The sequence below is a fragment of the Cyprinus carpio genome, chromosome A4 (assembly GCF_018340385.1).
Source record: "Cyprinus carpio isolate SPL01 chromosome A4, ASM1834038v1, whole genome shotgun sequence".
NCBI lineage: Eukaryota > Metazoa > Chordata > Actinopteri > Cypriniformes > Cyprinidae > Cyprinus > Cyprinus carpio.
Genome location: NC_056575.1, coordinates 10412613 through 10435590, shown reverse-complemented (window position 1 = coordinate 10435590; position 22978 = coordinate 10412613). Strand labels below are relative to the sequence as shown.

The window sequence follows — 22978 nt, the reverse complement described above, 5'->3', positions numbered from 1 at the left end:
TATATATATATATATTATATATATCATTATAATCGTAATTTATTTTTTGTTTATATTTTTGGTTGGGGGGGGGGGGGGGTTATTGGGGTTGTTTTAACTTTCTAGGCATTTCTGCTTTTTCAGTTCTATTTGTAGTGATTCTTACTGCTGGATGTTCCAGGGGTGCTGAACTGTGAGGGCTCTGTGAGCTTGCGTGGAGTGGACAAACCAACATCCAAAACAGATGTATCCTTAGTAGCAGACCTGAAAAAAACAACAACAACAAAGTTACTGTTACTACAGTCTTTACAGTCTTTAAAATTTTTTATATTGTTATAGTGTTTTGTTTTTTTGTTTATAAAATTAGTAGAAATGGATGTTTTGTGTGAATAAAGTATTACCTTCCGCAAAACCATTGCCATTAAAGTGGTCAGAACATGAAGAATCAAACAAGGCAGATTGCCAAACACACGAGAGAGAGAGAGGAAATGAATAAAAATCCTGCCAGAAAATTGCAGTCGCGTCGTGACCCTGACTAATAAATCACTTCTCTTCATGAAAGCATTGCGCTATAATTACAATGGCCGTTAAACAAGCAGCGGAAGATAGCGACAAACATGCACGCACAATTCCGAGATCAAAAACACTAATGACAAACACACCGTCCACACTCTTCAGCCCTGCGGGGTCACCAACCTGCATTAGCTTAATGCGCTACAATACATAAAACACACAAAACAACAACAACAACACAACCTGCATTAGCTTAATGCGCTACACCGCTGCGCCTTGTCTAATCTACGAGAATTAGCATAGCAGAGACAGCGGCAGCGGCGGCAGTCCGAGCAACACGCTGATGGAGGGGGTCAGCAAACCCCCGGCGACAGTGCGCGCGTGGGCGGCTATGTCGCCATCGAGAAAAGCAAAAACCTATTATCATTCCTCTCGTGCTCATCCACGAGGGTGCGAATGACTTATCTCCGTCTGTGCTGAACGCCGGCATCAGAGCCACGGTGGCCAGGCCCCGTACGCAGGGACAGGAAGAGAACAGTCGTAAATCAGCAAATTACATGACCCTGGTGAGAAGAATGCAACAGGGCAAGAGAAGCTTTGTTTACCAACAAGCTAATGATTTAAGACCCTGGTGAACAAAGCCTTCAATAAAGAATTAACATTGCAATTTCCCTTCAAGATAGCGTAATCATCCCCATCATTAATTACGTGAAGTAGATCTATGCTAAGATCCAGAAAAAGACTTTAGTGAAGACGCGTAACACATTTTTTACGTGTCACCCCTTAAACTAATTAAAGTTAGTTTGAACCCCAGAGCTCGGGTTCAAGCCAGCTCTGGCCCATATTCAGGCCTGGATTCCTTAATTAGTCTGATCAGTTATTCTGTCTGGCATATTTCACACCCTTATTAATGATCAGACAGCGATGACTCATGGGATGTTTGGTTTAAGAAAGCACGTCTCTCTTTTTAAAAAGTACATACACTGTAATTAGATGAGCTGTGTGCCCTGCCACCATTAACCTGTGAAGGTAAATTAATCTTAAGCAGAAAAATGACTTTCCCGCTCTGAAGGTAATTGCTTTCAGTTTACCACCACAACCTGAATCAAACGTTTTGAGTAAGATTTTTTATATTATTCATGTTTTGTAATATTATTGACTTACTTCGGGTCCAAATACTTAGCCTACATATCTTTGATTTGAACTGATTTGAAGCAAGCAATAAGGATCAAGTTTCTCCCAGCTGCATGCACTTCTCAATCAAATACTATTTTATCAAAAGCATGCCATAGTAGCTCACCGGCCCTTGTCCTTGTCTTTCCCTCGGTGACCCACGCGGCTGGTTGATTTGATGTAGAGGTGTCGATGGAGCTCGTCAATTAGCACCAGGTGGATGTTGAGCTTCTTACTGTGGAGCTCCAGTCGCAAGTCGCCGAGACCCTCCACCTGTAGCAGGGGTCCTTCAAGAGAATCCACCGCTGAAACCTGCCAACACAACACCACAGCTGACGTTTCCATCTGACTGTATGCCTACATGCAAAAAATGTAACCAAACAAACTTCTTTTTGTGAAATATTTCGCTTGAAACTCGTTTTAAATCAGTTTTAAATCAGTAGAACTTGGTTTGATATTTTGTTATCTTATGCTGTGACTTCATACATTTCTAAATTTGGTGAAATATCTGAATACTTATTAAGGCCACTGTATGTAGGTTATAAAATATGGCTGTTCATCTACTTTGAGTCCTTAGTATCTACTGTTTTGCATGTTTATTCGAAACTCAAATCCCAATTGTCCATTGCTTGTGGCTGAATACCTGAAGTGTTCCTGGTATTCCAGGCGTATCCATTATTGTTATACCTCCTAGATTAGCTATGCTCCAGGATCAGATAATAGCACAGCTCCAACCCACCCATCAAAAACCACAACGATAAAGCACAATAACAACTCTCGTCCAATCAAGGTATTAAAAGAGGGAGAACGCAGTGTGGTGGACCGCAGTGGCGCTGAATGCGTGTGGCTCTCCTGCAGAGAGCATAATGAAGTATGCGGCTGCTGGGTGAATGAGGCGTGAGACGGAGCTTATCAGTGAACACAAAGTGAGAAGATGCAAAAACCAAGAAACCTACATGAACATATAAGCTTTCTCTTTCTTTGGCACATAGAGATTTACTAGATTTACTACTTTTTTTGTTGAAAAATCTCTAAATAATATGAAATTCCTAAAATACTTTTTTTTGTTGAATATATATATATATATATATATATATATATATATATATTAATATATATATATATATATATATATATATATATATATATATTAAATCACTAATAAATAAATAAATCCATAATAAACAAAATAAAAAAATTCCAAATAATTAAATAGATAAAATAATAGTAAATTAAATCTCCAATAAATAAAATACCTAATAAAAATCAATCATTAAATAAATAAATAAATCCCTAATAAATAAATGTATATATAAATGAATACACACACATTATATATTCAACATCAAAGAAAATGTTGTAAGCTGTGGATACAGAACGTCATTTTAATTTTAAAAAGTATCTTGTTTTTTTAATCTGTTTTGTGCATCTGTTTTTCATCTCCTTCTCCCTCTCTCATACACACGTGCAAGGGGATTTTGAAGCAGAAAAATGAAGAACAAATGCAACTTAACATGGAGAATGAGTCTAGGTAGTCCCCTCAGGCTTAGCTTTAATGCTGTCCTGGATCTGCACCATATCAGCAGCTACTTGCCATGCTGCCGCATTCGCAAACTGAATCTGGAGCGGTTGTGTGGTTGATAAGTTCAATTCCTCATTTCCTTCACCTGACCTAGCTCACATATCCCAGAGCCTTGATCTTCTATGCAACCTTTCCCTTCTTCCTTCCGTCCTTTTTTTAATCTCCCACACTCTCTCTCTCTCTTTTATTGCATTAACTTGTATTTCTAGTCTTTACCTCTCCTCTCCCTCAGCACTGAACTACCCTGCAGTGGCTACTGCTTGTTTATATTTACTGCTTGTTTATATTTTGGGAAGGGAAGGGAAGGGAAGGGAAGGGAAGGGAAGGAAAGGAAAGGGACAGGAAAAAAAGGAAAGGAAAGGAAAGGAAAGGAAAGGAAAAGGAAAGGAAAGGAAAGGAAAGGAAAGGAAAGGAAAGGAAAGGAAAGGAAAGGAAAGGAAAGGAAAGGAAAGGAAAGGAAAGGAAAGGAAAGGAAAGGAAAGGAAAGGAAAGGAAAGGGCTTAAGCAAATAAAGAGAGGAAAGTGCCAATTCAACAGATGTGAGTTAATGAATGACAGCTCATCTGAAAAGCACACACTGGGGAGGTTAACCAGACTGACAGGTACGAGAGTTAAAAATGTGTACGTGTTCATGTAAGTAACAAACAAAAGTAAGGGAGAGTGTTTTCAGACAAGAGTTGCTAATTGAAACACCGTGTACAGTGTAATCTCTGTTGGCAGTCCCAATACTCCTCGTCAGATTAAACACAGTCACACACACAGTAGGAGGAGAAGCTCTCACTTGAGGGACCTGAGAGAGCAGGAGGAAGGAAGCTTGTCATCTCTGACCACAGCTGATTTCCCTGTTGAGAGGGAGATGTGGGTGTACCCGAAGAAATAATGTGATCAAATACCTGATGAAAAAGATCCTAAAAAAACAACACCTGGAGGTTCAGCTCCTTCTTATTTTTGATGATGTTTTTAGACCCATGAGCTTTGGTTAATGCAGTGGGAAAGAATCACCTGACCAGAGTTGCATAACTGAATAAGTCACTTTTTAATTTAGCACACATGCTCCTGACACACATAAATAACTAAATGTCACTCTCCACCCTACTGGTCTCTACACTACCGGGTCAGTAAGGTTTTTTTTTTTTTTTTTTTTTGAAAAAAAATATTATTTTTGGAAATACTCTTTAAAAAAAAATGTAAAATGTACAATAATCGCTTGATATTTTAATATATTTTGAAATTTGATTTATTCCAGTTAGCTTATTCCAGGCAAAGCTGAATTTACAGAAAATCTTTCTAAACCTAAACCTGGTAAACAGCTAAACCTAAACCTGGTGCACTAGTCAAATTACAACTAAACTTACATTTTCATAATCTAAAAGATCTTTACTACTAAAGGATTATGCTTGACATTTCTTTAAATTATCATGTAATATTTGGCATTTTTGCTATATATTAAATGCAAAAAATATATTTTGTAAAAATATGTTATAGAAAAGTCATATAGTATTTTAAAAGTTTTGCCCATTTATGGATTTCATTGCTTACAATAAAATCTATTTATTTATTTTTTAAACAAAGCATCCCAAGAAAAACACAATGAAATTGGCTGAAAGAATTCAATCAGTGTCCAAAGCTCAAATTAAATAGCTATATTTATTTTAAGATTTTTATGTATGAGAGGGCAAACTGGAAAGAAAAAAAAAACAGGTAGCATGTACTTACCATAGAATGAATAAAATTCGAAAACACACACTCACCAGCATATCTGTGGCGTGCAAGTAGTGCTTGCTGGCCATGGATGCCTCCAACTTCTGAGGGACTTGTTTGATGTTCTCAATCTCGTCCAGCAAGCTGAGGACATGCTTGTGCTCGACACCCTCGATCCACAGCTTCCTCAGTTCATCTCGCTTACAATGGAGGAGCATCTTACAGGACAACAGGTTCTCCTTGACCTGAGAAGAGAGCAGGAGAAGGTGAAAGTTCACACTTGATTAAACAAGCATCAGCTTCACAGCTCTGCTCGGTCCTTTCAAGTGTGTCAGCAGCAGGGGAGAAGATGATAAACAAACACTTTGCCGGAGATTAAAACCTGAGCTTAGTGGCTAATTTACAAGGATATTATTTCAGACATCGAAGACAATTACTAGTGATTCCTAATGATTCTCTTATGATGGCTCACCATGTTTTTCAAACATTTTGAGTGTGTGTGTGTGTGTGTGTGTGTGGGAGTAGTAATTAGTTCATTTTTAATTTTCTAAAAAGCACTTGCAAAACATGCACAAATGTGAACAAATCCCAAAGCTGGATAAACAAACTGCAAAATTAATGAACACTGTTGTGTTTCATTGGCTGGGTTGGGTTTATGTCTTGGATTTTCTCACTTAAGCTCACACACACGCAAATTGAGACACACAGGGAAACGTTTTTTTTTTTGAGTCCTTGACTCAAACACATCTTTCAAGAGTGCAATAAACAAACTCGGTCACCTGTGTCTTTAAAAAATAATGAGTAAAGATGGTGATTTGGGGTCCCTGGGCACCTCTCATCAAATACTTCAGCAGCATGAAGACAGAAATCCTGTTCTCTATGTTCTCTGAGGCAAGTTTGAGTGTGTGTGTGTATGTGTGAGAAGCCTGACACCTCCATCATCACCGAAGCCTGAGGGACGACCCATCAGACCGCATGGCTGAGAGTGACGTTTACACACAAAAACACCAAAAAAAATAGCTGTTGATTTGTTTTTAATTTCCCTTTTTGCGTCAAACTGCTACCGCATGTTGTTTTCCTCTAATTATCAGTCATAAATCATTCCCTGGGTACTACAGCCAGCATTATACCAGGCTGCATGCAGCTTGTGTGTGTTTACGTACTGGTAGGTTATCACAGAACTATGTGGGCTATAAAGTAAAGCAGCAGTTGCATTTCATCTCCACCAGCTGCTATACAGAAAAAAATTAAAAAAAGAATTCCTGTGTGATGAGGAAGTTATTTCAATCAGCCATAAACAAACAGACTGACAGCATGAAGATGTATTTCTATGCGATTGGCAGCTACGTGAGTATTTTATTAAAATTCATTACTAAGTCATCAGGGTTTTTAACAATGTAACCAGAGGGTTCTTCCAGGGGTCAGTGAAGAAGAAACAGATACATATTCGTAAAAGGAATTAATACTTTTATTCAGCAAGGATACATTAGCATCAGTAAAGACATTTATAATGTTATCAAGGATTTCTATTTCAATTAAATTGTCTTTTGAACTTTTGAACTCTTCATTAAAGTAAAAAATGCATCACAATAGCCACAAAAATATTGAGCAGCTCAACCGTTTTCAAAATTGGCAACAATACTAAAAGTTATATGATGCTATTAAATGTTCTTATTATAATATATTATGAAATGTTACAAAGAAAACCTAACTTTACAGGGGAACCTGATACGCCTGTTATGATTTTATTTTATTTTTTTTGGATTAAAGATTTAATTGTCTGCTCTGCTCATGTCTCTTACTGTGTACGCCTAAAACATTTTTTATATTTTATATAGGCCCATACGATTTTTTTTAAATGCTGTGATGAAAATATTTTAGAACTATTAAACTATTTCTCTTTTTTGTGAAATCTTGATACACTTTTATATTCACTCTGAAGCCCAGCAAACCTGAATAATATAATATAATATAATATAATATAATATAATATAATATAATATACTGTAATATAATATAATATAATATAATAACCCTACCACACAAACAAATCAGAAAGCTGCCCATATTTCGACTTGTTTGGGAGTTGCCGAATGCAGATGAATGTGTTACACACCTGTTTGATCTTGTTGCGAGAGCTGGTGATCCTCTCTGTGATGCTCTGGTAGGTTCTGATGGCTGTGGTGAGCTCGGTGTAGTGCTGAACGATCAACTCATCCACATCACGGTCACACTTTTCATAGGCCTCCTCCAGACGGCCCTTCTCTGTCTCTCGGTCCTGCACATCTTCACTGCTGGACAATGTCCTGACAAAAAGATAACAAACTTATATTCTACATCAAATTGTACCAAACGGTTACATTTTACAAAAACATACTACTACTACTACTATTACTAATAATAATAATAATAGTTTAATATTCGGTACAATATTTTATTAATACATCTTTGCATGGTTCATCGGGCTAAATAAAAAAAGGGTGAATGAATTAATAGAGTATTCATTTATTTATTTAGTTTAAATTAAAAAAATATATATTTTCTCTGTTCATTTTGGAAATGAATGTATAAAAAATGTATGAATGAATCAATAAATCAATAAAAAGAAATGATAGTGAACAAACAATAACTTTTGAAAAAAATCATATGAATTTTTTGTTTACCCCAAATGAGTAAGGAGTAATTTTTTTTTATTGTATAGTACATTAAAATACTATAACCAAGACAACATAGTTATATCTACTATAATCATGCAATTCAATAATAAAAGACACTACTTTTGGAAGTAGGAACATGTTTGAATGCCCATGACATTTCTCTAGCATCTTGGCTTTGGCTTTCTTGCTATTTCTGACACTGGAAAATCATGATTGACTGCAGTGCACTTAAATCTTCCAGAGCCAAGGCTGCACTCAATCTAAACTCATCCTGTCATCATTATGTTGCAAACTTTCAGACAGATGTAGTTGGATTTCTGGCCATCACAACACAATTTCACAACAATCCATCATCAGACGCCCACCCACTCGAGGAGACCCACTGAGGCCAGTGCCAATCCAACATTGTCCCAGACCGCAGACTGCCAGACATCACAGCTCAGCTCTCACTGTCTGTCCTGACTCATTTCCACAGCGATGTGGCTTTAAAATCAGAGTAAAGGAAGGCAGCACAATCTCCCAAAAGAGCTCATTACATTCTTTCCAGCCTCTGGAGCTCAGAAAGATATAGAAAGAACGACTGAGAGCCAGAATTCAGTAGGGAAAATTCCCTTCAAGCTTGCAGTGAAGCACAGATCATGTACATCGATATAGGTCCGGCCCACAGACTCGCTCTTTTTTGACCTCACTTGATTGCCCGTAGGACATCATAATGGAAACGGCTGAAGGGTAAAAAGGAGATAAAAGAGTCGAGAAGCAGAATGATGGATTTCTGACAGCTTATCAGCTCAGCTGTGCTCAATGTTAGAAAAAGAGGTTTAATTTATGTAAAGTCAAGATTTGATGCTGTGCATGTAATATTTAGGCAAAAAGTCCATTACAAATCTACCAGGCATTACCAAAAGTCATGAATATGTACTGTAACTAATATATCCACACTATATTGGGTTCTGGCTGCCATCTATCATCATTTGAGATGTTTTACACCATGTGAGCCTTAAATAGCTCTCTTCAGATCCTTCATATCCTGGCAATGGCATGCTATATTTACATAACTTCCTGTCTTAATGACAGCCTTTTTCCCTGCCTGCCTTTGAAACTCAGTCCTGTCAAAACATAAGCACTGTCCATTTAAACACGATTTGAAGTAACGTTATGCCAACAAACTATGTGTCATTCAGAAGACCTCACATCAAACTATAAACTTAAGATGATGCAAAGGAAAGTGTCTTAAGATGGACTTGTTATACAATCCATAGGTGTGATAAATGATGAAAGAATTGCAGGATGTATCGTTAGCAAGCATGCTAATCGGTTATCCATTCTGATCGTTTTCTGTAGAAAATCCGGGTGCAAAGAATTAACGCAGGCAAAGTCAAGCTGGCCGGCACAGACATTGTAAAAATATCGTGCTCACCTTATTACAGATATGAGTAAACCGGAGGGGTCTTTGCTTTTGGAGACAGCGCTCCTGTATCTGCCTGTGTCAGCTGCCATCTTTCCGCTGCTACACCCAAACAGCTCGTGACAGTCTTCAGCCAATGGGAGGCCGCCATTGGCAAAATCAGCTGATTGTAGAGAGATCATAGGGAAATGTAGTCTTATTGCTGAAAATGCCTATAATAGTCATTCAACAAGAAATTATGGGCATGTTATGAACAGTATGCTGTGAGGGACTGTAGTGGTGGGAGCACTCGGTTTCCCACGACTCGGTTCTTTCGAACATTTCGAATCAAAGAACCAGTTAAAAAAGATTCAGTGAGTTTTACGTCATCACACGTTTCAATAACAGTATAATAATCACTTATTGTATAATTTCCACCCAATAAAGCATAAAGTTGCAAGGTTGGTTTTTCACCTCATTGCTCATTTTGCCAGCAAATTTAAGAAATAATTACACACTTATTTTGTGTTTTGAATTTTCTGTGGTTTTGTTGAAAGTACTCTTTATTTATTTATTTATTTATTTATTTATTTATATTTATTTATATTTATATATTACTCGCAAAATTGTATATAGTTAACTTAAATTTAGGCTACATTTAAAAATATATACCATCATTTTTATTTTCAAGATAGATGTTGGTATATATCTGAATTTTTTGGAAATTATATTGTTCTGTAGTGTAATACTTTTAATTTAATTTATTGTTATCCTCTTAGAAAATTCTGTTAATTGTCTTTTTGTAAATGTTGTCTTCTTTTTTGCAATACAATATTAAATATGTTGCTGTTTTTCATTTTATTTTTGCTGTTTATTATTTCTGTTTCAATAATAAACAAACCCATTTGTCCATTTAAGTTTATGCAGTCATGATTCAACTCATTAAAACTACATAAAATCAAATAAAATTTACATATCAGTCACCTCTAAAATTCCTTTACATATTTTACAGAAAATGTTTTTCCTTTTTTAAAAGTACTAAAGCTACAATTCTAAAAGTAACTTGCTGTACATTTAATCTTGAACAAATCATTCAGATCGTTTTGTAAAGGGGTTCAATCAAAAGATCCAACTCAAAAGAATATGAAAGATTCTTTTACAAATCAGAGATACAGTAGCTATTGGAGAAAGACAGAGCAAAAGGTGCAGGTTGTTAATTGCTTTCTGTTTCTAGGATATATTGCTCTAGACCTGCTCCCCTCTATCTCCTGACGATCTCTGCTGTAACAAACCACAGAGGAAAGGGCATTGATCGTGTGGGAAGGGGTCGATCTGGCAGTCTCCTCTTTGACTGATGTGTCCGTGAACAGCAGAGATAACATAGAGGCCAATTTTGTGCCCCTTCAAAAAAGGAAACAATCACAGAGACTCTGAGGTTATTTTTCTTTTAACTCCTGTGAGCCTATAGTCAGATCCAGAAGTTCTTATCAGCTTCCTCTGAGGCCCATCATTCCTGAGCAATCTACTGTCCTTTGCTGATGACACAGGACTGAGGTTATTTCTCATCACCTGAGCAGGATGAAAGGTTGTCATGATGACACCTGAGGGCATGTAGACAAAGACAGCCACCCACTAAAGGACAGAAGACCCATATCTCTAAATGCCTACAGCTCCAATTTGACATGAGGACTTCAGGAACATATTTTCCACAGTTGCCTGTTAAGCACTTTTGGGACAAAAAGAATGGTTACAATACACGGTTTTTGTTATTTATTTGATAAAAAAAAAGAATAAAATAAATTGTTTTGTTGTTTGTTAACAAAAAAAAAAAAAAAAAATCTATTTATATATAGATTAAACACACTTTCTTAAAGGTTGTTTTTTAAAGCAAATTTTTGTTAGAATTTAACTTTTATATATTGCTTTTTGCTTATATATATTGTCCTTTTTTAATGATTAATAATGTATGTGCATGTATATACATGCATATGTATATATATATATATATATAATATATATATATATATATATATATCTATAGATATATATATCATATATATATATATGTGTTTGTGTGTGTGTGTGTTTGTGTGTGTGTGTGTGGTGTGTGTGTGTGTGTGTGTGTGTGTGTGCGTGCGCTGTTTGGATTGTGTTTGTGTTTAACAATTAGAATGTTTGTTGTTTATTTAAGGAGGTTTAATAAAGGTTAAAATCACGAGGAGTGTTTTTCATTCTATTTTTCTTTACTATCATTTAATTTAATTTAATTTTAAAAATGAAATCTTACAAAAATATTAAAAGGGAGAATATTAAAGTAGAAGACAAATAAAGTACATTATTCACGGCTTGGATTCTTTAAAGCCTCAAAAAAAAAAGCACATGCCATGTTGTACGTCATTGAAAAATAGCAGTAAATTCGATAAAATAGATATTAATTTCGTATATTGTCCTTTTAATATGAATAAATAAACTAATAAATAAATATTCTTTGAAATGCAATATAATTTCCATCTATTTATGTTGTCCAATAGAGAAACTAAGCACTTGCGCCCAACCAATGAGAATCGTCTTTCTTCGTCTTGTGCCAAGTGGGAGGGGCTAAAGGCGGAAGCGCTGTGTGTTTCTGAAAGAGAGCGTGTGGCACTGGATGAGAGAGCTGTCAACTCTTTGGAGTTCATAAGTACTGATCAAATTTACATGAAGCAGCTGGTTAAACACCAGCGGGCTTGTTTGTCCAGGAATGGGAGCTAACAACAGCACGCGTCGCGTGTCTTTTGAGTCGGATGAGAATGAGAACATAACGATAGTGAAGGGCATAAGGGTGAGTGACACACGTCTGTCTGTTCTCCTCTCCAGCTGTCAAAAGCACATTACGCATCCTGACGCATGGCTTTGATTCACCTCTGCTGTGATCTGAATGCATGCGCAGGATCGCGATGAAGGCCTCTAGTAGTCTTAACTTATCTAATTGGATAAACATTCTGTTCCCTTACTGGACGCTTACTTCAGCTGACCTGGAAAACCAAGCTGAGGTGCAATACAGTCCTACCTAAGCGGAATGACTTCAGCAGAGACACCTGTTACAGTTCAAGCATCACAATGCCAACCATGACAGCACTGTGTTCACGTGCCCCATCACTGTCGTTAAACAGCTGTTGTTATGTTGGTTAATACTATTGCTTTATTTACTTTTGTTTTGAGTGCTTATTTTTAAAGATGCAACTTATTCACGCTTGGTTTTTAGACGTTTTGTTTCATATACTGTAGGTGATTTTCAGGGTTGCATAAATTAGTTCAAAACTAAGAAGGACACAGGGACACATAGTTAATGTTTAAAACGGAGTGTTGCATTTCAAGCATAATCTGTAATAAATGTGTGTACTACCATGGCATGTGTGCACCAAAATGAATTAATATTTATGTGTAGAGTCATTACTTTATATGCTACATTTTTTATTTACTTCCAGTAAATGCAGCCTTGGTGTGCATGAGATTTATTATTATTATTATTATTATTTTTAATCCTGCATCTATCTATCTATCTATCTATCTATCTATCTATCTATCTATCCATCTGCATAGGGGTTTGCATGAGCAATCATTGTGTGACTAAATACATTTAGTTTAAGATATTAAAGTTCTAAAGTTGTATTAAATTATATTTATAAAACAACATTACATAATATTATTATTATTGTATTGTTAGATAATATCAAAAACAACTTCAATATATTTCACACTAATTGAAAAATCCAGCAAGTAATTGGCCTTATTTAATTTTTTTATTTAAAATATGATTGTGTATGAGGCCTATATACAAAAGGCTTAATAAAAAGCCCCTAATACCCAAATACTTCTATTTAAGTATCTGTCAAGAAGAATGTCCATTTCTAATTTACAGTTCATCAATTATTTTTTTTTCTAAACTAGGGTAGAAAAAAGTCATGCACTGTCCTTTGTTTTCTATATTTTGTTCTGCAGCTGTCAGAGAAGGTCATCGACCGCATGAGGGAACCCTCAGACCCACCACGGCCCCCCACCACAACCCCTTTTGCTTCTCCTCCCGTGGTTGATCCTCTGCCAGCACTGGTGCCAGTATCTCCTCCACCTGTCACTTCCCTTCCACCTCCTCCCTTGCCAGAGCGAGTAAAACTCCCTGAGCAAGTGACCACTCCTGCACTTCCTCCTCCACCAGCAGCAGAGCCGGTCATTCTCCCCCCACCTCCTCCTGTAGCGACAGCACCAGCTGAATCAGTGGGTGCTGTATCAGCCCCTGCAGGTGAGTCCGTTGCTCCACCTGCTGCTGCAGCTGAGCTTACAACAGCATCTCCACCCTTGGAAATAATTGCCTCACCTCCCTCTTCGAAACCCAGCACTTCTCCCCTCGCTGATTCTGTTGCCTCCCCTCTTGCTTTTGAGCTTTTCACACCTCCTCCTCCCCCGGTAGAATCCGTTTCTACCCATCTTATCACTAAAACCGCTTCTGAATCCATCTCTGCTCCACCTGTAGAAATAACCACCCCCTCCCCTCCAGCTGAACTTGTCGCTTCTGCTGCTGAAACTATCCCACACCCTCCTCTGTTTGTAGAAAAACCTGTGGCTTCTTCACCACCACCACCTCCTACCGGTGAGTCGATTGTTCTGTACTGTAATGCTGACACACATACATGCTTTCATGTGGTCTGCTTTTGAAAATGTGAAGGAATTACGGTTTAAGGTGTTTCACACCTATTGCACGGTGTACTTCAGTGCCTGTCATTCATGAGCGTTAATGGTACTCCTCAGGTAAATTGCATCTTGTAAGCACTCTGAATGTGTTGGTACACCATTGTGAAGGGGAAATATTACACATCAAGTCATTCTGGGTAATTCTATGGAATTCAAATTCTCTTAAACACATCAGAGTACGTGGGTGGAGCGGAGCTACAGCAATTTTCCCTGACTAAAGTGTTCTAGCCTATAACATAGTACTATAATAATTATTGTTGTAAAGAATCATAAAAAAAATAATAATTACAGTTTTTTAAAAATGCTCATGGCTCCATTTCTCAAAACTCTACACACAAAACCACAAAACACACAGACAACATGGAAAGACTTTATTCAAAACTATTTTAACTCTTCTAAAAATTGTATTTTTGCATAGTAACTGTACACACAAACATAAAATAATTAGCCACATACACGCCAAACTACACACAGTGTAGTGAAAAATGTAAAACACCACTCTCGTGTGTATTTTGCTTGTTAAGAGTGGATTTGAGTGATAAGGAGTTTTTCTCTTGACTGTGTCTTTTGCGTGTTTGGAGTTATACACTGTATAAAGTATGCATGTATAACTGATGAATTTTACACAGTTATTCAACTAAACTGAATCAATACTGAACTGACTTGAGCTGTATAATGACACTATCGACTTTATACAGCTGCTTTACAGCAGAGTTTGAATTTGAAACTATTGTGAAGCTGCTGTTAAACAATCTTTATTATATAAAGCACTTTAGAAATTAAGTTGACTTTCTTGGCTTGAATCCATATTCAGTGTTTGTGTGTGTGTGTGTGTGTGTGTGTATATTAGATTTTTTTTATTAGATTTTTTTTTTTTACACAAAAACAAAGCACATTAATCAGAACTGCACACCTGCTGACTGCCTTTTGTTTTAGATTTGTTTGAAATACTACTGTATGGACTTTTAAAAATTAACAAATTGGCTAATATTTTATTTTTCTTCCTAAAATTTCAGTCCTCTTGATGTTAGTAAGTGGGCCTGGATCCTTCCATATTATGATTCATAGCTCGTGCCTGAGTGCTAATGAAACGATTAATTCTAACTTGTAATAGAGTTAATGAATCAATGCTGTAATTAGGAGCTCCACTTAAGCCAGTTCAGCCTCCAAGGTACCTGGAACAGCATCTCATCCCAGAAGTGTGTTGAGCCGATCACATTTGCAACCGCTTTGCTTCTCATTAAAAGTAAGACTTTGTTCATAGATTTTTCAATCGGAAATTTAGTTGCAGTTTTGAACGATTATACCTGAAATACCAATTAGGAACCCATAATTCTTTGAAATTGTCCTCAGTTACAGGACGGCTGAATTGTGGTCCTGTCCTTGTGGTGTTCAGAGTCCATTCTTTGAAGACATAATGGACGTGTAGTAAGAGTTTTTTTGGTATTAAAAATATTTTTTGGTGATTGAAATAAAGCTGAAATAAAATATAAAAATATATGTTATATTTTATAAAATAATAAATAAGTAAAATAAAATAAAACTTAGATAAAGAGCATAAAGTAAAAAAGAAAAAAGCTAGAAATGTTGCATTGGCAACCAACTGAAATGAAATAAATTTAAGTTAAAATACTAAATTTTTTAAAACTGAAATAAAGCTGAATAGAAATCTAAAATATATATAACAAAATGATTAAAGTTCAAACTGAACTATAAAAACTAATTTATATAAAAATATATAAAAAATAAAAAATAAATTTAATTAAAAATATTAAATACTAAAAAACTATATAAATATAATACTAAATTAACATTGCCATCTACAGTATATTTTAAAATTACAAACTGGACACTTTACTGTCTTGTTGACTTCACTAACATGTATAAAGGAAGCCCAGGACTCTAGAAGTCCCCATCAAGTTTGAAAGTGTAGATGAGGCCTGTTGCTGTTGTATTTTGGACCAGTCATTATAGCAGAGTGATGCATTTCCTGTTTTGCAGCTAGTGCAGTGAAATGTTATTTAAACACATTTTACATTTAAAACGTCAGCCCACAATGTGTCCTTTTGTCAAACTGCAAATTTTATCACTAGCTATGCTCATGGATGCAGTTGGTCATTGCGTTTTTCTCCAGGTCTTGACTTTTTCTGAGCTGTGAGCTTTCTCACTTCCACCTCCACATAATTAAGCACATCTAATATGTATAGAAACAGCGGCTCTGAAAATCTGCCAGCTCATATATACGTGTGAAAATTTCTGTGTGTGCCCTCTCGGCCCTTAATAGTGGTGTTACCTGCAGAGATGTGCAGAGTCTGTGGGCTGGAGCTGACACCATGAACTGGCTCTACTTACAGAGAGGGAAGAAGAGACGCCCGCCTGCATCGCACAAAACGAGACAGCTCCCTGTTAATGAGACACAGATCTGCTTAATGAGCTGTACCTTGGAGGCTCACGCAGGCTTTTTTTCTCTATCCATCTATCTATAACTCCCTACATCTCAATCTGTCTCATGGTTTCTCTCTCCCACATGTACGTTTTTTTTTTCTTGCTCACTCAAGCTTCCGTGGTATAATGATGACAGAAACTCTTGTGATTTATCTCAATATACATCATTCTATTACATAAATACTCTCGAGATGCATGTTGTAATTTTAAGAAACAGTCAACCCAGTAGTTCTCATCCCACCCCCTTTGAAACTAGAAAAACTTGCTGAAACTTTTTACCCTTTTCTCTTTGTCACAGCTCTTCTTGCCTTAAGATGCTCAGCTCATCTTCTGAGGTCAAAGGCTGTGAACTTAATGAGGGACATTGATTATGTGCGCCCATGAGTGGAGGTATTAAGAGATGCTGTGGATGATCGAGTCCATCCCTAAATCACAGCAGAGTCTCTGCGCGTGGTGATTAGATGGTGGTCAAGGTTGATCCTCCCACACGTTCTCAGCGTACCATGAATATTCACACTCCGTTTTCCATTACACTCTAATTACCTGCACACAAATCCTTCTTTGTCTCAGCCATACATAAACACACTTTTCTTGCCGTTACATATTAAGTATCTCCTTGAAGATCGCCACCAAGTTCAGAGCAAAAAAGAGAGAAGCTGTCGCTGCATGTGATGCACCGTAATGATCTTTTAGTCCAATTTGCATGTTGTTTCCTGAAAACTTCCATGAGATCCGTGAAGACGGAAGTGGAGGCCGAGGACAAGAAAGATCACCTTGTTTGATATTCCCAGGAGTCTCTTTATGTGTGGAAAGATGTTGAGACTTGTTTAAGTTGGATCGTGAGGAACGTGTAATGGTTTATATTAGCCCCGCCTCCCCCTCCTCTTCTCATGTCTGGAGATTAATGAAATGTCTTATGAGACACGCAATTTGTCTCTGTCTGTTATCTCTCTCCCAACTGCCCAGAAGCTACTTTTTAAAATATCTGTAGAGAATGAAGGAGGGAGTAAATAAGAGAGAGATATGTCTACTTGGACGTGTTAGTACTGTTTTGTGTGTCTTTAGATGATGAGTTTTTCATCTTTAAGCATTACTCTTCTCACTCAGGATTGACACGGGTACCCAGACGGTTATTTAACATTATGGTTTTTTTAACATACGAGTGCAATCCACAGAAATCCTTTCTTGGTCCTTTTTAAATATTAAAGCCCAGTTTAAATTAATGAATTATGGGAACCTAGAGCGTGAATGTATGAGTGACACTGAAAATAAATCGTTACCCTGGGCTAATAGTTCAATTGTGGAAGGGAAACCATTACTTATAAAAATTAGATCAACCCTGTTTTAGTTGTGGTACCTGTAAAGGATGTCCGGTATCACACCTCTTTAATTTGATGGTATCTGGTGGGTTTGAGGTTTAGACAGCACCTGTGTGCTTGTATCTATTACACTATCCTGCTGTTTGATAAATGCCGTGCCAGCATCCGCAATTAATTTTGGTTTCCTCTTCGCCATTGTCACGGCAACAGGAGGATTTCTCATTAGTCTTGAAGAAGGTTGGTGTAAGTGATAACTTAAAGTGTTTCTCTCCCAACAGGTTCCCTCTCTCGGCCTTACAGTCTCAAATTGTTTCTAAAATGAACATTGTTATGCAATCAAACCATATGGCACCCATACTGACTGCTCCTTCTGTTGGCTTCTTATAAAACATCACTTTTAATCTACTGGCAGCTACTATTGTTTTTATTTTGGTGTTTGTTATTCTAGCTTTGGATAGGGTAGGGTCTAATGCCATCATGCCACCATTAATCTTGCAACACCACAGTGCTGGTCTTACAAGATGGTGCTATTTCTGATGAACCCTATAACCCATGCTTACACACCTCAGTAAAATCAGTATCCGTTTACTTAAACTTACTTCTTAAAATATAACTGATGGAAGAACACATTCACTAGACAGTATCTTTTGTGTATTGTTAAATGTGCTTCATGATATTAAATGTATTTTGTTGTGTGGGACCATTTGTTTTTGTTTGAGAGTGTGAATATATGCTAAACATAAGAGGTTAAGGATCAGAAAACTACATGTTTTCAAAATTGTTTAGTGGGCGGGTTGCCTGAACAACTGCTGCTGCAGATGGAGTGCAGTGGAGTGGAAAAGAACGCAGGGGTCTCGAGTTGTTTTTAAAAGTTAAACTATTCCTTAAGTTTTAATGTCTTAAAAAATTAAATGCTTAGGGTGCAGGATGCTTAGAAAATTGCTTAGAAAAACAGTGCGTGTCGTGACTCAACAGACGCATGCATTTATGTGTGTGTGTGTATAGCTGTAGCAGCGGTGCTTTAAAGGGGATGAATGTAGAGATTAAACTTCTCTGAGAGGGCTTTTTTCTATATTCACCTTTCTAATCTTGAAAATGAATAAATCTAGATAAAATCTAGATGACTTGACTATGAACTATTTGTTCAAAAGTGCATGTTTACGTTTGTATAGAAACACTGCAGAATTTGGTCTGTGTGTGTATCTCCTGCAGAGCCCTGTGTGTATGAGCTCCTTTGCGGGCCTTTCTAATGAGAGATTTGCGGCAGGCACTGGAGCAGAACGGTTCTGCAGATCAAAAGCACAGACTGGGCTTGGCTGACCTGCGCAGTGCTGCATCAGCAGAAAGACCTCAGCTCTCATCCACGCTGAGGATAACACACAGTCCTCAGGGACATAGACAGACAGAAAGGGCATCGTAGGGCACGAACCCATTCTCACCACCCCTGACCTCACCTCAAACAACAGCCTCTGCTCATTACTTCTTGCTTTATTTATTTATTTATTTAGTCCGTTAGCCATTTATTTATTTTATTGATATATTTATTTTAGACATAAATGTATTTATTTATTTAGACATTTATTTACTATTTATATATTTAGCCATCAATTAATTAATTTGGATATGTATTTATTTAGAAATGTATTTATGTAGCCATTTATTTATTTATTTATTTATTTTGATTGATTAATTTAACCTTTTATTTTAGACATGTATTTTGTTTATTTAGACATTTATTAATTTAGCTAATTATTTAGTTAGTTAACTGGGGAGTGGGATGTTTTTATTTATTTATTTATTTGTTTGTATATATTTGTAATTATTTTATTTAATCTGTCTGTTGTAATTATGTACATTATATATACAGCAGTTAAATGCATACTTAACTTACTCGGTCTCATGTTTTCAAACCTGAACTTTTAAAGAATGTTCTGGCTTCTGTTTTTATATATAATGAAAGTGAACGAAGGCTGAAGTTTCATAAAGGACACAAAAGCAACATAAAAGTGTCACAAAAGTAGTCCATCTCATTTCCAATGAGCTGCTATCTGTTAAGGGGTGAACTTTAGAAACTGATCAGTTCGATTTGTGAACAAATCAATCCAACTCTTGGAAAGAGCTGACTTAAAAGATTGATTCATTAACACGTCAGATCTCATAAACACACTAAAATACATTTTATTAGTGATTTCTGTCTGTTCCTCATGTAAAGCTATTGTAATGACTTGAGACAACCTGAAATAAAGTGCATATAGACCACCTTTATAGTGCTTTTTAGTTATTGTGGAGCTTGATAGCCATCATTCACTCACATTATATTTAAAGACTGGCCAGCAGACTCCTAGCATGAATTTGAGCACCTGATGTGACAGAATTGTAATTTTTGGCGGAACCCTCGTTTTAATATATGCATTAGTGCATGCATGAGGACACAGAACCACATGTTAAATTCACTCATTGTCACAATCCAGCCTGCAGCTCTTGTACACTATCATTTCACAGCTGAAATACAGGCGCATGTTCTCTCTCCCCAGAGGCATGCTGAGTGCTTGTGTGTTTGTTTTTATTTCATCCATGTCTCTGTGTGACTTAATCACCCTTTGCTTTATTTTATTCCTCTCTTTTCTCCTCCAACTTCAGAATGAGGAGGAGCTTTTCATATCTGTTGAAAATAAGCTAACAAAAATTGTAATTTTACGAAAAGTTCCTGCACTGAATCCATCAGAATCCGCAGCCGACGCTCCACTACTGGCTGAGACTAATTATGTAATTAAAGCTACAGGCGTGCAGCTTCGCTTTTATTCATTACTTGACAATTACAGCATCAGTCTCTTAGTCTTTTCCTAGGGGAACACAACCCTCCCCCCCCTACACACACACAAGTGAGAACCATAAAGGAACAGCCACACGACCAGCAGCCAGGGAGGGGGTACAGGAGGCTCATGAAATATTCAAACCCTGCATTCTCGCACATTATTTTGCCTCATTAATAATGCATGGCTGCTTTAAATGCTATCGCAGAGGGAAACATTCTATAACTTTTGTACAGGCATGTCAGAATCCGTTTCGTCTGCAATAAGAGGTGAATTAAATTGCAGGGGAGAACCAACAGATGGTGGGATAGCGGAGAGAGTATGAGATCAGCCCCTGCAGGTGTACAGAGGTGTGCGGCTTTAAAGAATGGTAAATTATACTGGTCCCTTACATACAGAGGCCAGTCTCTGTACAGCTGTTGATATTCAGACCTGTGCTAAGCTTGGACTCGAGAGTTTTGATCATGGATACCATGTAACATTAAATAGCCATAGGACTCAGTAGGATAGCCGGATAGTTGATGTACTGTCCGGCTGACATTATCAAAGCATAGTTTATTTATAGTGATGGTGAGAGTAAGATAGGTTCCTGAAATATAGCTTGAATTATTTAGAAACTTTTTGGTTTGCCGTTATTTGATTTTAAGGTCATGGTCTCTTGTGAATGCTCCTTTTCATTGGAAGGTGCTCAGTATTTGAGAGTTTGAAAATGGTTTCTTCAAGTCTTACCAGTCAAAGGCTTACCAAACAACTCATTTATATTAGTTCTGATGAACAAATCTTTGTCAGTGTTATTCTCTTCCTGTCATGAAATAATGATCTGGTTATTGCTAAAGAAAAGTTCATTTTTGGAAAAACTATATCTTTAATCAATTAGGAAGGAAATTCCAGTGTTATTTTGCAGTGCAGTTTTCTGTGGTGCACAGAGGTATTGTAATTGCAGCAAATTCTTTGTTTTTTTCTTTTTTGAGATGAACATAATTGGATTTGTGTGGCCCATGTTTTTGCCCTCCAAGCGACACTATTGTGCTCAGTTGACGCTTTTGGCCTATTTTTAGTCCTGGAAGATGGCGTAAACACACACAATTCCAGAGAGGGAAGTAATGATGGATGTGTTGTGCTGATATGTGTCCAGTTCAGTAGACTGAAACTGGACATGGCTGGAGTCGCTCACACTTTTCTCAGGAGAACAAAATGTTCAATGATGTATGTATTCACAAACACAGGAACACAATGGGACAACACCAAATATTCATTTTTCTTTCTGTCTTTACTTTTTATTGTTTGGTTGCAAGTAAAATTCTGAATGCTAAACTAACACATATTAACCATAAATCAGAGTTTGCTGTTGCCTTCTGGCACATTCAATGAATACAGTACTCTTTGCGGACTCAAGACTGTTTTTAACAACATGGCAGAACAGCAAGTAAATAATCTCATTCTGTTTACTCATTTCTTCTTATTATTATTATATTGGCTGCATTCATCAAACCTATAAATAATTGAGGTAAAAGGGCTAAATGTAAAAAAATATGAGAAATATAAGTTTATCATTATCAAACTAATCCCTAATTATCTATCCCAATTGCAAATATACCGGCAGCCTTGTTACTTGCAACGTTTTTTATTTTATTTACTGCAAAAATAAATATATATATAAAAAAGATATGTATTTTTTTAAACCATGTTTAAAAAAAAAAAACATAACCCATATAGCATGAATAAAATATATAATATTTTGTTTTATCTCTTGAGGTGACAATCAACATTTTCTGAAAGTTAAGCACCTTCACAGCCTTCAATGAGCATTTGTTGACAAAACAAAACAAAACTAAAATAAAATAATTATAATATGATAATAAAATGTTTTCTTTTTTGTTGTTGAGTTCCCATCGTGTTCCCTCTGTATTTTTGATTGATTGCATTTTTCAAACTTTATATGGAACTTAGCGCATCTTTGTAAATCTCACACACTTGTTTGTGTTTGTTTTGGTAATGCTATAATTATACCCTCCCTTATTGCCCTTTTCGGCTTCTTTGCTTTTTTGCTTTTTTTAGATGGCTGCTGTTTGATTTAAAACACAGCACAGAGATTACAGTTTGTAGTGAGTTTACTTGAGTTTACTTTACAAATCAAACCTCCTGCTTGATGGTGCAGCTGAGGTTGCTAGGCAACTGTGAGAACCGGGTGACAGCTTCTAAAGTCTCTCAACATTCCAGCTCAAAATTCCAAATAGCTCCGCAGGATTATCTCAAAAACATCAAAGAATTATTAACGCCACACCTATTAAACAACTTCAAATGAGGCAACATATTCACAACCTCACTTGATATATGAGGTTTTCCCTCTTTGAGGCTGGTACTTTTTGGTCTTTCTTTTAACCATTCTTCCCAAACTGTGATTCAAACCATTTGATATGTGTGGCCTAGCACAGAAAAAAACATTCTTAATTTTAGATTTTTAAAAACGTATGTTGTTTTTCGCTTAAAAAGTTTCAACTAGTGAAATAAATTATACCAATGGGATATTGAAGTCACTCACTTATTTAAAAAGTTAAATATTAATATGAATATTAACTAATTAAAGTGGAACAATGACATGTAGCCTTCCGTTTTTTCTTAATTAAATCAATAACATAGTCTTCAGTGCATGATTATTAGACATAATGCAGTAATAGTGATTC

At 36.5% G+C, this 22978-nt stretch overlaps 2 protein-coding genes across 2 annotated transcripts in view; one reads left to right on the top strand and one right to left on the bottom strand.

Annotated features, from left to right (window-relative positions):
• LOC109093744 (exocyst complex component 4) overlaps positions 1-9179 on the bottom strand; it is a 99159-nt gene extending 89980 nt beyond the window's left edge. The window contains exons 1-5 of the mRNA XM_042740256.1: positions 9023-9179; positions 7065-7254; positions 4999-5193; positions 1793-1977; positions 146-243 (exon numbers count right to left, since the gene is read on the bottom strand). Of these exons, the coding sequence (XP_042596190.1) occupies positions 146-243; positions 1793-1977; positions 4999-5193; positions 7065-7254; positions 9023-9102 (748 nt within the window). The 5' untranslated portion in view covers positions 9103-9179. The remainder of the gene's footprint in view (positions 1-145; positions 244-1792; positions 1978-4998; positions 5194-7064; positions 7255-9022) is intronic.
• A 2401-nt stretch (positions 9180-11580) lies between these two features.
• LOC109073499 (carbohydrate-responsive element-binding protein-like) overlaps positions 11581-22978 on the top strand; it is a 55032-nt gene continuing 43634 nt past the window's right edge. Inside the window, exons 1-3 of the mRNA XM_042736427.1 lie at positions 11581-11810; positions 12971-13616; positions 13707-13774. Coding sequence (XP_042592361.1) covers positions 11730-11810; positions 12971-13616; positions 13707-13774 — 795 coding nt within the window. The 5' untranslated portion in view covers positions 11581-11729. The remainder of the gene's footprint in view (positions 11811-12970; positions 13617-13706; positions 13775-22978) is intronic.